We start from the raw sequence: 18889 nt of genomic DNA on the forward strand, positions 1-18889 counted from the left end.
TATTTTCCAGACTGTCAGATGGATGTTTTGACCAGCCCAATCTCAGACTCTGTGACATGCTTGATCAAGGACACCTGCACTGCTGTCAGCTGTTGTATGGACATTGACTTCCTACAGAGGTCTTTTGAAAGCTACATCACAATAGATGCCTGTAATCACTGGATCCATGTTGGCATTGAGAAATTGTCCTTCAACATCTCCTTTGATGATCTCTCCTTTGGTACATATTATATCACTTATTCAATTGTTTTTCTGGGACTGCTGCTTTTTACTATTGCTACATATTCTTTCGAAAAAATACATTTGTTTTGTTTTTCTTTTAGGGACAGAAAACAAATTTTACTTGAACAGTGTGATTCGTTTGGAGTAAGTATGCTAGCAAATCACTCACTATAGATATCATCCATATTTATAAATTTCTTGATCTTTTTAGGGTCACCAGTGAAAAAAATTCATGCCAAATTTTGTAATCTTAAATTGCAGTTATAAGGTAGAAGACTTGGAAACAGAGAGACAGTTCAGAGTGTCTGCAACCTTGAAAGTCTGTTTTGAGGCATCAGATGATAAGTGCCTTGTTGACCTAGCTATCTTCAAAAACACTCTGGTGCCCAAGAGGATATGCGACTGGACTGAGGGATTTTCAACTGCTAGTATGAAATGTTATAGATATAGTATTTATATTTGATGCTCCCATCTCTGAGGAAAAAATGGAAACTTGGATGTTGTATCTTGGCCATTTTATATCCTTTTTACTTTGATCAGATTTCAGTTTATCACAATGGTACCAGGACCTCTCACTGACACAAGGATCGATTCTCTCACAGCTCAACAGAGACAACCTTTTAGATCATCTGGGTATTAGGTCTTATCTGAACAAAGTACCATGTTCCTTTACCTCGAGTACATACAGTCCAGCTAACAGTCACGGGTGGAAAAATGGTGGGTAGAGAAATGGTAATGGACTAATATTAAAGATTGATCAATGAATTTAATGTACATTATCTTCATTATTTTTTTTTCTGTTTAAGACTGCAAGAACAACTTGGATTCCAGCTTACCTGCACTTCCCTCATCAGTCAGGTGTTCCATACCTGACTACTGTACAGGTGTGACCTGTTGTGTGGCAGAGAACTCTGTTCTAAGGCACCATTTTACAGTGGGAGTTCAGCTGGATGATTGCAACCACATCCTCACATTTGAAGTAGAGAAGCTCAAAATTAAAATTGCCCTAAATGGTTACAACTTTGGTAAGATAAATTTCATGAAAGCTTAACATGAATCATTGAAATTTTAGTGGTTTTGACATTTTATTTGCAGGAAAAAATACCATAGGACATGTTGCCTGTTGATTTATCATTCCTCTCGTTGACTTGAAATCACAGATCAAAAGTTTTTTGGTTTCATGGAACTGAAAGTTTACTAGTGTTGAATTTAAATGAATATTGTACAATGAACTTTTATATCCTTGTAGGTATGACAGAAAAGAGATACCTGATGAGTGTTTTGCAGTTTGAGTAAGTCAAAAGAATCCACTATTTGTTAGGGTTATTTAAATCTGTTTGATGTTGTAATTGAAAATATCGTACTTCAATCTGTGTTAAAGATATGTATTTGTTTTACTGTATTACAAATTTTGCTGCTAATGTGATTTATAAAAAGATAGTTATGTTAAATTTATTTCTTTTAATAGATTCAAAATCGATGACATACCACATGAAAAGCACTACAGAATCTCAGCCAGCTTAAAGGTGTGTTATGGTATTGGTCCTTGTGCTTTGGACACACTTGCATTGATTCAAGACTTCAAGCTGCCTAAAACACTGTGTGAATGGGGATCTGGATTCCTATCAGGTTTGTTATAACTACTTGTATCAAATGAGTGATATTGAAAATAAGAACTATGAATGGACATAGTCACATGTTTAAATTCATCTTGAATATACAATATTATTATCATACTGGTGTAGGTTGAAGGTTGATGTAATTTCTTTGAGTAGAATTTTCCCTTGAATCATGGCTGTTGGACAAAGGACTAGACATAAAGACTGCTCTCTCTTCTTTGGATGCCTCCTCGCTTTTATCTTCTCTGGGAGTTTCAGAGTTCTTGAAAGATCCACAATGTTCAAGAACTTCGGCAAGCTATCAAACAAGCAGCAATGGATGGAAAAATGGTATGAGTTTAAAATTTTTTTAAAAAAATATATCCTATGGATAAAAAATATGTTAGGTTCATTTATATCTTTTGACATTGATGCACATAAGGAGTCCAAAAGTACCATACATAAGTGAAATTATTATCATGCCTGTGTGAAAACATACAAGATATAATGCCAAAAAAAATGTCATGGACTGTCCAAAGCATGAAAATTATATCAATGAAAATGGTATAATTAATATGAAAACTTACTAGATACATGTATTAGGCCATGAAATTATGTTGAAGACTGCACAAGCACAAACAGTTTATCAGTAAAAAGTGTTATGAGTATGTCAAAGCCCATTTTAATTATATTCCTATATAATTATTATGTATTGTAGACTGCCCGAGCACCCCTGTCCTGCCACCTCTACCCAGTTCAGTGTCCTGTCACATCACAGACAGCTGTACCAGCATTGACTGCTGTGCTGAGGTAGCCTTCCTCGGGGGTCGCTCCATTAATGTCCAAGTTCTCATGGATCCTTGTGAAGCCATCATGAGTCTAAACATTGAGAGAATGCAATACAACATCACTCTGTTTGACTATGACTTTGGAACAACTGACCATTTTACACTGCAAGGAGCCCTCCGCATTGAGTCAGTAATACATTTGATTCTTTTACTCAATACCTGCAGAAAACAGTTTAGTTTGAATACAGCTCCATCTGACCATTTGTAACAAAACTGTTGAAAATAAAAAATGTACATAATAATTTATTATTATATTTATCAGTCCTGTGATGTATATTTTTATTTCATCGGCATGTGTATATTTGTGTCTTTTAACAGCTTCAGCATCCAGAATCTGGTAATGGACAGGAAATACCTATTAAACATGAACCTGAGTGTTTGTATGGAGACATCTGATATCTCTGATTGTGTTTATTCTATTGTGATTTTCTACAACACAATATTACCAAAACAGCTTTGCAGCATGGAAATGCCCTATTTAAACCCCAGTGAGTTGTGCATGCAATGATAAACTTAGAATTTTCTAGATGTGAGATATGAAGGCAATCAGATTTATATCGTCATATATTAGTTGACCTTAAAATATATACAGTCATGTACTTGCATAATGAATATTTTCTTGCCTATTTGAATAGGTTTTGACCTCTCCTCATGGAAGACCTCACTTGGATTTGGCAGCCTGTTGACACATGAACAGACTAAGTTGTTACTGAGAGAACTTGGGGTGGAGGAGTATGTAGGAGTCGGCTGTTCTAGGAACTCTGTACCATACTTCCCACAGACACAGGCTGGATGGAATGTACCAACAGGTATGTACAAACTTAAGTATATATTTGAATGCAAATTCAAAAGAGAATTTCAATGGAAGTTTTTGTCTGTACACAAATTCAAATTGTGTATCCCAGCTTGTAAGTATGTTCAATGTGTATGATAATAAGTAAATTAAAATTAGAAGACCAAACACAGGATGCTTTCTTATTACTGAAGATTCTTATTAAATGCGCGAAATTGATGTTCGTGTAAAAACCTGAAAAGTACACCTCGCAGATTTTAAATCTCGCTTTTACTTTTTGGAAAGATGTAAACTAAATGAAACTTTGATAAAGATTGGAAATTCGGGATTCTATATTCTCGCAATTTGATGCAAAGCGGTTGAATCGCAGAATTAAATAATTGCGTAATATAAGGAATCTACAGTATCTTTATTCTGGCTTGATTATTTTTCATATGCTTTCTTTCCAGCATGCAAAGTAAGACCCCCTGTACTGCCCAGCAACAGCATCAGTTGTCACATCAACGCTTCCTGCACAGGTATCAGTTGTTGTTTTGATGATGACATCACAGGATTGACCTACCAGATATCAGTCACTATGGACTCTTGTGGAGAAACATTGATAATTACACTGGAGAAAATGAAATTTGAGATTTCTTTGTTTGATTATCCAATGGGAACTAAGAGCACTGCTCAACTGTTTGGAATTCTACAATTGGAGTAAGGACTTTAGGATATTACTGTGAAATCATTTAAAATCATAGGGGTCAATTTTCATGGATTGTGGGTTTTGGCTTATTCGTGGGGATGTAATTTCGCGGATGTGTTGGTTTTTAGTTTTGGTAAGAAAGATAACTCAGAGTCTTTATTAATTTGTTTTCGTTGATGGTGTTAATTTGTGGGGGAGGGCTACCAACGAATACCACGAAAATTGAGCCACCACGAATTCTAGTGATTCCACAGTATTTAGTACATGTATTTAAATACATTTGATATAAAATTTTTAGTTCTTCATTTTCACCAACATAATGACAATGTGAACTTTAATTCATCTGTAGGTACATGATTGATGACTTACATCTTCGTGGGCAAATTGTCATAGACCTCAAAGCAAGACTATGTTATTCGAAATCAAAGGCTTGTGAGCGTGAAATAGCAATTCTAGAAGAATTCAGACTTCCTAAACCTCTGTGCAACTTTACTGAAGGAAGTTTTGCTATTCCAGGTAAAGGGTTTGATAATGATTTTGATCAAACTGGCAATAGTTTCTTTTGTTATATTGCTTGTATCTTCAAAAGATGACATATTTTGCAGATTATTGATAAAACAAATCAAAATTCCTTTTGCATATGAATATGTAATTCATAGTAAATACTGTTAATTCAAAGGATTCTATATAATTTTTGCAGATTTTTCACTGAGCAAATGGATGACTGACATTAGAGATTTGGGGGAAAAGGATGTGCTGGAACAATGGGCGATTGATTTGCTCAAATCTGAGCTAAAGTTGTCAAATTACATGCTGGACCCAATGTGTCAAAGAACACAGTACAATGCAGGAGATGGAAACTGGAACTTGGCAGGTATACATTAGTCTTGAGTTTCTATGATAAGGAAACATTTATTGTAACAAATTTACTTGGAACTTGATCAATACATAGAAGTTTTAACATTAATCTTTGCCATGCCATGCAATTGAAAATTTAAATATTTCATATTTTGAGTTTTGTGCATGCTGTTTATTAATTTTTATCAAAATTGACTTGACAAAGTGTTAAACCAGCAAGGTATCATTTCAGCTTGTCCGGATCTGGAATCAGTTCTGCCTTTACCAAGTCATGCATCATGTGCTCTCTCTGCCTCTTGCTCTGGTGTCACGTGTTGCACAGACATTGCTCTACTGGCAACTTCTGTACAGACTGAAGTCAGTGTGGAGAGATGCAGGGGAAAAGTTTATATCCGCTTAGAAAAACTGGAAATTGTCATCATGCTCAATGATTTTGAATATTCTTCATGGCAGACATACACAATACAGAATGTGTTTAGATTGGAGTAAGAAATTGCTTATTGTTTAGATCAACGAACAATTCCATCTTCTGATAATATATCTATCTGATTTTAATATAATGTCTATTTTTTTTTTTTTAGATACAAGATAGACTACATCTCTACTGAGTCAGCTTTCTTGTTTAACATCAAGTTCAGTGCTTGCTTTGAATCAAAAGGAGACTGTATGCTGAATATTCCAATTTTGAGAGATATGAAAATACCAATTCTTGCCTGTAATTTCAGTCTGCAACAATTTGCCATTCCAGGTAAGTTCCAATCCCATAATGATTATTTTCACTTTACAAAGGTTAACTTTCATCGTTTTAAACAGTAAAATATGATCATAAAAATTTCTTTAAACTTATGCACTGTAAATTACGTGATAACTTTCACAACATTCTCTTTTGATACAGATTTCAGTCTCAATGATTACCTCATCAGCAAAGGGATTCCTACTTCCATCAGTTCCCTGTCCAGTGTATTGGCAGACCAGCTACTGGATCACCTTGGTATTAGCAAGTTTTTCAGTGACACTCCATGCAATAGATCATCATTTGCTGGGACCCTCTCAGGCTTTGAAATTGGTAACTTATTTAAGCTCAGACATGTAGATTGTTTCCCCTTGTTTATAAGCATGTTTCCCACAAGTTTTCTCTCCACATCATTAACTAGATATCCAATAAGTCATGTACTGGTAATCAAAGAAAATTAGCATTTCAGATTGAAGTTATTGATTTGATATAGCTGTTGTCTTACAATGTACATGTATCAACTAGTTTCAAAAGATATTTTGTTCAGTTTTGAGATAAGTTCAAAATTTCTTAAATGCATCATATTTCTCAGGTTTTTGGCTCTAACTGCTTGCTATATACTGCATGATACTGCATATTTATATTTCAAAGATTTACATCTGGTTTCTAGTGACACTTCCTTGTTACAGAACTTATCTCGGAACTTTGCTATGAAATGGAAATTCGTATTTGGAAAAGAAAAACCCCCCCAAATATCTAGATGTATACTGCTATTTAGTCAGATTGTCTAGTATCCTAATATTGATCCCAATGTTTCCTTTTAAACAGAGTCCTCGTGTTCACAAGATATTTCTTCCTACATCCAAACTCTACCAGCTAATACCAACTGCAGGATCTCCTCTGGATGCATGGCCATACAGTGTTGTACAGACCTAGCCTTGATCGGACGGACACTGAACTACTCCATCAATATTGATGCTTGTGATCACTCCCTATCATTACAAATAGAAACTTTCCAGTTCCAACTCTCTTTAGTTGATTTCCATTTTGGAGATGAACAGGAATTCGGCATTGACCAAATCTTTTCAATAAGGTTCACTTCAATTTGTATCTTTAACATGTTTAATTTGATAACGTATGAATGTTCTTGTGTTTTTAGCTCACCTGAACCGAAGGTTCAAGTGAGCTTTTCTGATCACCCGTTGTCCGTCGTCCGTCCGTCCGTCCGTCCGTCCGTCCGTCTGTCTGTCTGTCCGTCCGTCTGTAAACTTTTCACATTTTCAACTTCTTCTCAAAAACCACTGGGCCAAATTTAACCAAATTTGGTACAAAGCATCCTTATGGAAAGGGGGTTATAAATTGTAAAAATAAAGGGCACAGCCCTTTTCAAAAGGGAGATAATTGCGAAACAGTAAGTATAGGGTGCATGTCTTTAAAAATCTTCTTCTCAAGAACCACTGCACCAGAAATGCCAATATTTACACAAAAGCTTGTATATATAGTGAAGATTCTAAATTGTAAAAATCGTGACCCTCGGACCAAAACTGGGGCCCCAGGCGGGGTTCAAAGTTTAACATAGAAATACATAGGAAAATGTTTTAAAAATCTTCTTCTAAAGAACCACTGCACCAGAAATGCCAATATTTACACAAAAACTTGTATATATAGTGAAGATTCTAAATTGTTAAAATCGTGACCCTCGGACCAAAACTGGGGCCCCAGGCGGGGTTCAAAGTTTAACATAGAAATACATAGGAAAATTTTTATAAAATCTTCTTCTCAAGAACCACTGCACCAGAAATGCCAATATTTACACATAAGCTTGTATACATAGTGAAGATTCTAAATTGTAAAAATCGTGACCCTCGGACCAAAACTGGGGCCCCAGGCGGGGTTCAAATTTAACATAGAGATACCTAAGGAAAATGTTTAAAAAATCTTCTTCTCAAGAACCACTGCACCAGAAATGCCAATATTTACACAAAAGCTTGTATATATAGTGAAGATTCTAAATTGTAACAATCGTGACCCTCGGACCAAAACTGGGGCCCCAGGCGGGGTTCAAAGTTTAACATAGATATACCTTAGGAAAATGTTTAAAAAATTTTCTTCTCAAGAACCACTGCACCAGAAATGCCAATATTTACACAAAAGCTTGTATGTATAATGAAGATTAGAAATCGTGACCCTCAAATCAAAACTGCAGCCCCAGGCGGGGTTCAAAGTTTAACATAAAACTACATATGAAAAATGTTTAAAAATTTTCTTCTCAAAAACCACTTCACCAAAAATGCCAATACATACACAAACGGTTGTATATATAGTGAAGATTGTAAAAATCGTGACCCCTGAACAAAAAGTGGGGCCCCAGTAGGGGTTTAGATTTTAACATATATAGGAAAATGTTTTAAAATCTTCTTCTCAAGAACTATAGTGCAACTGTTTGGGATATTACTATGCATACATGTACATCCTTAAATAATGTAGATTCAAAAAATTGTAACTCCCGGACAATTGATGGGCACCAAGAGGGGTTCAAAATTTAAACATTTTAAAAAACATAAAGGAAAAGTTTAAAAATTTTCTTCTCAAGAACTACAATGTTTTAGTTTGTGGAATTTCTATGCCTTCGCTCATGTAGATTCCTTAAATTGGTAAAATCGTGACCCCCGGACCAATACTGGGGCCCCAAGATGGGGTCAAAGTTTATTATAGAAATATAAAGGTAACGTTAAAATATCTTCTCCTCGAGAACTACAATGCCTCAATTTGTGAGATTACTATCATGCATACAACCTTGGATAATGAAGGTTCGACAGTTTTAAAATAGTGACCCCTGGACTAATACTAGGGACCCAAGATGGGTTTAAAGTTAAATGTAGAAGTGCTGGTATATATGGAAAATGTTTAAAAATCTTCTTTTCGAGAACTACAATGCATCAATTTGTCAGATAACTACGTAAGCACCCTCAAATAGTGTAGATTCGAAATTATAAAAAAGCTGTGACCTCAATCTAATACTGGGGCCCCAAGAGGTGTTTAAAGTTTAGCATAGAAATATAGAGGGAAAATGTTGAAAAATCTTTTTCTAGGGAACTATAATGCTTCAGCTTGTGAGATAACTATGCAAGCATCCTTAAATAATGTAGATTCCAAATAATTAAAACTTTAGCCCTGGACTAATACTGTGGCCCCAAGAGGGGTTCAAAGTTTAACATAGAAAGATATATTGAAAATGTTTTTAAAAAGTTTTTCTCGAGAACTATAATGCTACAGTTTGTGAGATTATTATGCAAGGATCCTCAAATTGTGTAAACTCTAATGTAGTGGAACCAAGAGTTATCTTTCTTGATGTTCTGTACAGTCTGAGAGTTATTTCTCTTGAAGTGGAACTCTGCTACGTTCAGTTTTTCAGGTTGTGTACGTGCGGTCCTACCGCAGTGCTACACATTTTCATTCCTATGTTACTGTTTATGTTGTTCAAGCCAACCATAAATCTCGGACCATAACTGGGTCCCCAGAAAGGGGTTCAATGTTTAAAATAGAAAAAGCATATGCTACGAAATGTAATGTTACAAGGAACTGCTGTTCAGGTGAGCGATGTGGCCCATGGGCCTCTTGTTAGGTCACCTGAGTCACTCAGGTGACCTATTGCAATTGGTCTTCGTCCGTCGTCGTGCGTTGTGCGTCGTGCGTCGTGCGTCTGTGCGTCGTGCGTCGTGCGTTAACAATTTTACATTTTTAACTTCTTCTTGAAAACTACCAGGCCAATCGTTACCATTTTTGGTGTGAAGCATCTCTATGGTAAGAAGAATCTAAATTGTGAAATTTATGGCTCTACCACCCCTGGGGTGCCACGGGCGGGGCCAAATATGCAAAAAAAGCCAAATTTTCAAAAATCTTCTTCTCTACTTCCACACATGTGAGGAAAAAACTGAATGCATGGTTATAATGTCCATGAGGCCCTCTACCAAAATTGTGAAATTCATGACCCCTGGGTCAGGGATTCAGGCTCTAGGGTGGGGCCAATATGGCCAAATAGTAAAAATGTATTAAATCTTAGAAAATCTTCTTCTCTACTACCATATATATTTGTTAAAAACTAAATGCATGATTATGATGTCCATGAAGCCCTCTTCCTAAATTGTGAAATTCATGACCCCTGGGTCAGGGATTCAGGCTCTAGGGAGGGGCCAATATGGCCAAATAGTAAAAATGTATTAAATCTTAGAAATTCTTCTTCTCTACTACCATATATATTTGTTAAAAACTAAATGCATGATTATGATGTCCATGAAGCCCTCTTCCTAAATTGTGAAATTCATGACCCCTGGGTCAGGGATTCAGGCTCTAGGGAGGGGCCAATATGGCCAAATAGTAAAAATGTATTAAATCTTAGAAAATCTTCTTCTCTACTATCATATATATTTGTTAAAACCTAAATGCATGATAATGATGTCCATGAAGCCCTCATCCTAAATTGTGAAATTCATGACCCCTGGGTCAGGGGTTCAGGCTCTAGGGTGGAGCCAATATGGCCAAATAGTAAAAATGTATTAAATCTTAGAAAATCTTCTTCTCTACTATCATATATATTTGTTAAAACCTAAATGCATGATAATGATGTCCATGAAGCCCTCATCCTAAATTGTGAAATTCATGACCCCTCGGTCAGGGGTTCAGGCTCTGTGATGGGGCCGTCAGGCCAAATAGTAAAAATGTATTAAATCTTAGAAAATCTTCTTCTCTACTCCCATATATATTTGTTAAAAACTAAATGCATGATTATGATGTCCATGAGGCTCTCTACTAAAATTGTGAAATTCATGACCCCTGGGTAAGGTGTTCATGCTCTGGGGTGGGGCCAATATGGCCATATAGTAAAAATGATTTAAATCTTAAAAAATCTTCTTCTCTACTCCAACACATGTGGGCAAAAAACTGAATACATGGTTATGATATCCACAATCTCCTTTACCTAAATTGTGAAATTCATGGCCCCTGGGTCAGGGGTTCAGGACATGGGGGGGGGGGGGCAATATGGCAATAAAGTGTTAATGCATATAATGTTTAAAAATCTTCTTCTCTATTCTCACACATCTGTATTAAAAAAAAACGACTAATAATTATGTTTACCAGGAAGTCCTCTACTGAAATTTTAATGTTCATGTCCCCTGGGGTATGGGTTTTGACTCTAGGGCAGGGCCAAAATGGATGTATAGATGTCAATGCATATAACGTTAAAAAATTATCTTCTTTACTCCCACGCACCTGAAAGGAAAACTGAATTCATTATTTTGTAGACCAGATCTTTTAGTTTTTCACCAAAATTATAGGTTTCACAGTTTGAATTAAATGTGGTTGTCATTACAAATTTATAATTTTTCTACTCCAGTATGAAACCAAATTAATTAGATGCATATATGAGACTCCATGACAAGTTTGTGTATTGGATATATGCTACTCAGGTGACCGTTAAGGCCAATTGGCCTCTTGTTTTTTAATATTATACAGTTTATATCACTTTTGATAATCCATTTTTTTCTAATTTCAATTGATTGAAGTAATAAAAGTGAGAAAAATTATGAATATGTGCTTGTAATGAAATAATTTTGAAGAAAAATTGTCATCTTTGCTTCTACATGTATTATATTTTTTTTCATCAGGGGAACATGGTGTTTCACTAAATGTGAATTTTTTTTTTATTTTTTTTTGGGGGGGGGGGGGGTTAAACAATTTATTATCTGTAACTATATGTGCTAAATATATTATTTTGATTTATGACAGAAAATAGATGACAGGGTGCAATATCTGTTTGGTTTTTTAACAGGTACAAGATAAAAGACCTGAGTGGACAGGGACAATACCTGGTTGGCCTGAAGCTGAGTGTGTGCTTCAGTGACGGGGCACCCTGTCAGATGGAGATCATCATTGTCAGCAACTACTTGGTGACCAAACCAGCTTGTGCCTGGTTCAACGGATACAAGATAGCTGGTGAGTGTGGCAATAAATTTACTGAACTGATGAAGTTCTTGATAATAAAAAATGTTGATGTATCTCAGATTTTTGGAAGATTCAGTGAGAGTGTAGTTATGATAAGATATTGATGTTTTGCTTGAGAACGTAAAAAGTATGTTAAAATACTGCCCCCCCCCCCACCCCACCCCAACTCCCCGTCAAAAAAAAAAAGGGGGGTGACATAACAACTGGACAGAAAACAAAATGTTGTTGACCTTTTGAAGAAAATCTTTTATTTTTGATTATTTCATGCTTATCATACTTGCCAACCTCCAACATGTGAAAATCTGGTCATGACCAGATTTGGAAAGTAAAAAATCTGGTCATAGCGCGTAACGACATTCACGACATATTTATCATGCATAGTTCATAGGTACAATAGAAATATGTGTTAAAACTTATGTGGAATACTTTATTACAAAGAAGCATTTTAACTAACAGTTGCTGATTTTGAATTTTGTAAAGTGATCTGACACAGAAAATGGTAGGTTGTGTTTAGCTGAAAAAATGCAAAAAGAGTTTCTGCTACATTAACCTTGCTTTTTGAACTCTGTAAATGATGGCATGAAAGTTGTAAGTGACTTGGAAGACTTCTGTGTACTAAAAGGCATCCTATACATGACTTAGCGTTTTTGAATGTTTAGTCAGATCATTTTGGGCACAAAATCCAATATTCAAATGTGCGTTACATAGAACACAAAAGCCTCGTTTTGTACTCGATTACTTTAATTTTCCCAGATATGTTGATAGTTACAAAAATATCGTTTTCTTTTTGTTGGTTTTGATTCCGCTGGCCCTGATGAAGACCTTTTCTTATTGGAAGCCATCACACTTAATGATTTAAACCTTCGCTTAGTCAAAACAACACACGATAATAATTACACTTAATGTGTCTGTTATAGCCACCGGCATTGTTTACATGTTACGTAAATCCAAGCTCAGCTTGGGTTCATAACTGGAAGTCAAACGCGCAACGTAATTAACGTACCAAATCCGGAAATCAGGAGATTTTCGGGTTGTACGACAAAAATCGGGTGAAAAGCATGACCCGCCGGGTCATAAAAAATAATCGGGTGAAGGGTTGAATAATCGGATGTGACCCGACGAAATCGGGTCAGTTGGCAAGTATGATGCTTATTGAATTTTATGATTGTGACCATACAACATATGCCATGGTAAACATCTAGGAATATTAACAGTAGTTATTTATGATTTACATACCACTGCAATTGAAAGAAAACTATATAATGAACTCAAATGCATGCCTTTTAAAATCTTCGACAATTATTTTTAATTAATTAATTGACAATATTTTTTCAGATTTTTCTTACTCCAGTTGGTTATCTATGAACAACTTCAATCCAACCGACATTTTGTCGTATGGCAGCATGTCTAAACTTATTGAAACACTTGGTCTACAAAAATATATGAAGAAGGAAGCCTGCAATACAAAAGAGGGACTCTACAAGAACCCTTATCAAGGATGGACTTCAGGTATTTTATCTGGGGTAATTTCTTTGGGCATTTTTCGCATGCAGTTTTTTGAGCAGTATATTTACATACGATTTGTTAATATTACCTGGTAAAGTTTTAATATGAAGTAGCATTGATTCTAATCAGTACTTATATTGCTTATTCAATATTGCAAATGAATAAACAGCTTCGTTTTTCCTAAAGATCTTGGTTTTCTTTTAATTGACATATTTGTTATGAAGGAATGATAAGTTATTGTAATAATTGTTATTTTGCATTTAAGCATGCATGTCAGACAAAGATATAATAAAACCTCAGCTGGACTCGAGCATTGCTACATGTCACCTACAGAAGTCTTGTACAGGAGTACAGTGTTGTGTCAGCATCCCCAATACAGGCATATCAGTGGAGGCATTTATAGAAATCAGCCCTTGTGATCATCAGCTCCGAGTAGGGATAGAAAACCTTCAGTTCAACAGAAGTCTGTATGGTTATAAGTTTGGAGAAAGGGAGAAGTTTGACCTTTTTGGGGTGGTTGTTGTTGAGTAAGTATATGATGTATTTATGGCAAAGAAAATTACCGGGTATACTGTTTGCTCTTACATATTGTGTTCATTTTGAATTTGCCTCTTATTTAATGACTGATTCATTCAAACCTGTCACAAGCTAGTTAATTTAGTTTCCAGATAGTAGATATGGGTTATGCTGGAGTAGATGGGATGTATTTGGTAAATCTGAACATCAGTGTCTGTCTAGAGTCAGGACAACCATGTAGTACAGTGATTCCAGTGTTTGTCAACAGTCTACTGCCAAAAGAAGCTTGTGATAGAGGTCTAGACTTCATCAACAAAGGTCTGAAAACAGCTATAATAATTGTTTATTTCAAGCAACTATCACTAAAAGAGTTTGTTTGTTTTTTTTGCAGTCACTTAAAGCCAATACATGTAGAGCATATGTGGGCTAAAAAATTGTTTGAATTTGTGTGTGGATATGTATTTTGTGTATCAGATTAATTTTATAAAGTCCGGAATTCAACAAAAGCCTTACTTTCAAATAATAAGCTACATTAAAATTTGTATTTCTCTGTATTTTAAACATGACATGTTGCAAACACAACTGCACACAAAAGCGGGAAGAAATGACAAAATAATTAATATAAATGTGTACCGTATATACTTTTCAAAAAAGTTATTACTTAAATAAGCATGTGAATCTTGTGTTTCCAGCATTCTCCCTGGCCAACTGGGAATCTATATATGGTATAGCTTCTAGTGTCACATTGAAAGTGCCTGAAGTGAAACAACTATTACAGGACCTCGGTGTATCACATCTCCTGTCAGATGATGATAAACGATGTGATTGGTCAAAACCCCCATATAACTCGGTCAACAGTCTAGGATGGGCAGATGGTATGAATTAGATTGCATTTCAATAATAATTTTCATTTTCCCAACTTGTGTTAACAACAGTATTAACTTTCAAACTGAAATTTTCTCTAAAAAATGCCCAAACCATTTCAAATGCTAAAGATGGGTTACTTTGCAGACTGTGACAGGGCAACAGAGAAACTGCCTTCACTGGGTCCAAGCACCAGGTGTGCAGTATCTACCTCCTGTAGTGAGATCAGATGTTGTATTCACTCTGACATCCTGGGAGAAAATCTGGAGGCATACATTGACCTCGATGCCTGCAACGCCAAGGTTTCAGTAGGGATAGAGAAATACCACTGGACTGACAAACTCCTAGGATACAAATTTGGAGATACCAGACATGTGTCATTGATGGGCATGGTCAATTTGGAGTAAGTTTCTGACTATTAAATTTTTTTGACATCCCTGCATTTGTGCAATCTTCATCTGTTCATCTTTATAAAATATACTGCTTTGAAATTTAAATTTTGCATTAGAGTGCATAGAAGCAAAAACATGATTTAAATCCCTCTTCATTTATACGTGTATTTTTTTATAGTTAATCCGATATTTTAGCTGAAAATATATTGCAGTCAAGTTAAGAAAAAGAAGTATCTATAATCATTATACTCTACCAAAAACGTGTGACTAATATCTCTTAAGATTAACAGTTCAGAATTGTTCATAGTTTCTAGGAATATTTCTAACAGTATAGTAAACACAGAAAATTATGTAAAGTATATAGGATCTATGTCAACTGTACCGGTAAAAATTTTATCATCTTTGTTTTCCAGTTATATCATAACAGACTTGGAGACATCCTTTGGAGTTAGTTTGAACCTTAGTATTTGTTTTGAGGCTAATGGAGCATGTGAAAAAGTCATCCAGGTCTTCAATGAACACAAACTCCACAAACCGTTCTGTAACTGGACATCAGACTTTGCCATCAAAGGCAAGTTTTTGTTACCTTCTAAGAAGATATGGATATTTCTCAAGATGTGGTCCTCAATTTTGTGAATGTAAAAAACTGTTCATATTAAGAGGATCGTTTTGTTTACATCTTTAACACTACTACCTTTTTATGAATTTATTAAATTATGGAATGCTACAGAACATTTAAATTTGGTTGGTATCCTTTTTCAGATTTTTCATTGAATGATTGGATGGAAACCAATGGGTATCCTTTGTTGGCTGTGCTTCCTCTTTATGCAGCTTCACAGCTGTTGCATGACCTTGATATAATTCAGTACCTGGGAGAGTTGAGCTGCAACAGAAAATCTGTACCCTTCTACCCCAGCAAACTTGGATGGAATAATGGTAAAATCAATTGCCTGTCAGACTCTTTGTCTTATTGCCTGCCTCATCACAACCTTAGTTTTGACTATACTATTTGAATTAGGTCAACAGAAATCAATGTTGTTATAGAATCAGATGCAACAAAAAAAGTAAAAATTTTACCTTTTTTCCAAGAAACTTCAACAGCTTACAATAAAACCCAATTACATAGGTATTTATTGCACACGTATTGGTCTTAAATTTAAAAGTTATATGATTTTTCTACAGAAACATGGATTTCCGCAGATTTGAAAGTCAAAATGGTCATTCTTGTGATCAATGAAGATCCCCAACTGATTTGATATTCTCATGTTTCTTTCTCTCCCAATCACATCACTTTGTATAGATATATGTTATGGCTTCAATTATTTTATGTATACATTAGGGTGTGACCAGTACGTAACTCTGGGTGGTGTCCCTGCTGGTACCACCTGTCACCTGTATGACTTCTGTACGGGAGTCAGGTGCTGCTCAGATATCCCCCTGCTGGACAGATCCATCAACACATGGCTGATCCTGGACCACTGTAACTACAAACTCAGTGTCGGGTTCGAAAAGCTCTCCATTAACGTTAGTCTCCATGATTATGAAATGGGAAAGCAAGAAGACGTCATTATCAATGGAGTCTTCAGGATTCAGTGAGTGATTATAGTTTAAAATGTAAATTTAATTGTGTATAACACAAAATTTGATTTTTTTAAGGAGTTCAGATGTTTTTACTACATACATCTTAGTCAAATTTTGTAATTGATAATCCCCCCCCCCCCCTCCAAAAAAAAAAGTCTTAAAAAATGTGTTTTTAATTTTTAAATTAGATACAGTATGGAGGACTTAACAACAGAACAGAAATACCTTGTGAACTTGAATATTCAGATATGCTTTGAGGCAAATAAACCTTGCTTGATTGATGTCCCTGTGTTTAAGAACACCAAACTTCCCAAAAAGCCTTGTGAATGGAGAACAGAGTTTCTTAATGATGGTAAACTGTATTTGATTTTATCAAATTTGCCAACATGATTGATTTTAAAGTACGTGTACTGTTATTGGTCTCTTTCTCAATAAGTCTATATATAACACATAATCATATTTTACATTTATCTTGAACTTTAGAAATACAGTTTATCACTGCTTTCAGCCTTTTCACTTGATGCTTGGAAACAAACTAGGGGAATACTCACTTCAGGACTGTCAGAAAATTTCCGGGCAGAGCTTTTTCAGGAGCTTGGTTTGTCTCACTTTGTGTATGAAGACAGCCAGAGATGTAGTAGTAGCAAACAACCATATATAGGAGCTGTGGACAACTGGAATAATGGTGAACACATTTACTTAATATATAATTCATTTAGTTCACATTATAAAGACACATGTTTACAATGTAAATAAGACAGAATTTAAGGGAATACTTTTAAGAGAGAGAGAGAGAGAGAGAGAGAGAGAGAGAGAGAGAGAGAGAGAGTTGCTTTTGTTGAGTCATTCTGTATTAACTGGTTGAAAATGCAAATTTTCATGAACTAACTCATAAGAAAATAAAGGGTCTACTGTGAGTAACAAGGGATATTATATCAATGTTACTAGATCATCTTCATGTCCAACTATATTTTTATTAAAAAAAAAAAAACTATCAGTTTTAGCATTTGTTTGCAATGTTGACAGATTGCAATGGGACATTTCGGGCCCCTCTTCCATCTCTGGCTGGTAAGGCTGTCACCTGTCACATCTCCAGTTCCTGCGCTGCTCTACAATGCTGTGTCAAGGTCCCCATCATCAGCACCACATTCTCCACCAAGCTGGAGGTGGACCCCTGTAACTTCCGGATGAATGTGGAGATAGATCAGCTCAAATTCACCAAGAACCTGTTTGATTACGAGTGGGGAAAAGAAGAACAAGTCTGGCTCTTTGGTGTTGTCAGAATTATGTATGTTCATCTTAATTTTATTAACAGCATTTCAGTATGAATTTAATGAATTTTTTAAAATTGCAGCTGTTGGTTGGTAAACTAAGTGTTGTGTAACCCTTTACCAGACACATATCTGACTTTTTTTTACCTCTTTAGAAATAGCTGAACCTATTGGCTTTAAGATCTAATGGTCAAGGAGCAAACATTTTTAAGATCAAAAGATACTGTTCACTCTTTATTTTGAAAACTTGTGTTCACTTTGTAGTAAGTTATGAATTTAAGGAGGGAGCGTCATGTAGTTTGCAGTTTACATGTAGTCAATGGCAGGATATTATCCATAAACGTCAAGGAACATTCCCTAACATCACAGTTTGTTGTAATTTAGTAACCTAATTAAATACAAGGGTTTTATAAAATATTTGACATTTGCATTAACTTTTTTGTAGATTCAGTGTGTTTGACTTACACACTGAAGGATTTTTCATAGTAAATCTAAAGCTTGAGGTATGTCTGGAAGCTGCTAAAGTACCTTTGTGTGAAGCCGCAATTCAGCCCCTTAAAGATTTCTATCTACCCAAGAAAGTATGCCAATGGAATGCACCTTTTAGTGTTGAAGGTTTGGTTTTCAGTTATAAATTATGCTTTATTTTGGTATCAATTCATTTTTTGATGATTTCAATCATTTACTAAACATTTTATTTATAGGATTTTCACTTGCTGCATGGCAGATAGCAGAAGGTATTGCCAACACAATGCCTATAGACAGCAGTGTTGTGGATAACCTCCTCTCTGATCTGAATGTTGCTGCCCTTGTTTCCTCTCCACCCTGCTCATGGACTGACAATGAATATACAAATGCCATTACAAACCTGCAGAAATGTAAGTACAAATTTTATACGGTATACTGTGTTAGCTGCCAAGAGATGAAATTGGTAGAATAATCATTTGCAATTTTCTATGATTGAAATTAAAAGGTATGTTGATTCATGTACATGCATTCTGAATACGCATACGGAA

The 18889-nt window shown here is 35.4% G+C and overlaps 1 protein-coding gene across 1 annotated transcript in view; it reads left to right on the forward strand.

Annotated features, from left to right (window-relative positions):
• The window catches only part of LOC105336697 (uncharacterized), a 70671-nt gene that overhangs the window by 51393 nt on the left and 389 nt on the right, over positions 1-18889 (forward strand). The window contains exons 66-97 of the mRNA XM_066071432.1: positions 11-220; positions 324-366; positions 484-650; positions 763-939; positions 1029-1247; positions 1472-1514; positions 1691-1851; positions 1998-2171; positions 2539-2794; positions 2987-3156; positions 3304-3477; positions 3911-4160; positions 4499-4665; positions 4850-5023; positions 5240-5492; positions 5589-5755; positions 5903-6073; positions 6569-6833; positions 11571-11734; positions 13079-13252; positions 13515-13776; positions 13911-14083; positions 14458-14640; positions 14777-15032; positions 15435-15592; positions 15784-15957; positions 16361-16613; positions 16791-16954; positions 17111-17287; positions 17629-17890; positions 18319-18488; positions 18578-18751. Coding sequence (XP_065927504.1) covers positions 11-220; positions 324-366; positions 484-650; positions 763-939; positions 1029-1247; positions 1472-1514; positions 1691-1851; positions 1998-2171; positions 2539-2794; positions 2987-3156; positions 3304-3477; positions 3911-4160; positions 4499-4665; positions 4850-5023; positions 5240-5492; positions 5589-5755; positions 5903-6073; positions 6569-6833; positions 11571-11734; positions 13079-13252; positions 13515-13776; positions 13911-14083; positions 14458-14640; positions 14777-15032; positions 15435-15592; positions 15784-15957; positions 16361-16613; positions 16791-16954; positions 17111-17287; positions 17629-17890; positions 18319-18488; positions 18578-18751 — 5985 coding nt within the window. The remainder of the gene's footprint in view (positions 1-10; positions 221-323; positions 367-483; positions 651-762; positions 940-1028; positions 1248-1471; positions 1515-1690; positions 1852-1997; positions 2172-2538; positions 2795-2986; positions 3157-3303; positions 3478-3910; positions 4161-4498; positions 4666-4849; positions 5024-5239; positions 5493-5588; positions 5756-5902; positions 6074-6568; positions 6834-11570; positions 11735-13078; positions 13253-13514; positions 13777-13910; positions 14084-14457; positions 14641-14776; positions 15033-15434; positions 15593-15783; positions 15958-16360; positions 16614-16790; positions 16955-17110; positions 17288-17628; positions 17891-18318; positions 18489-18577; positions 18752-18889) is intronic.

The sequence above is a fragment of the Magallana gigas genome, chromosome 9 (genome assembly GCF_963853765.1).
Source record: "Magallana gigas chromosome 9, xbMagGiga1.1, whole genome shotgun sequence".
In the NCBI taxonomy this organism is placed as follows: domain Eukaryota; kingdom Metazoa; phylum Mollusca; class Bivalvia; order Ostreida; family Ostreidae; genus Magallana; species Magallana gigas.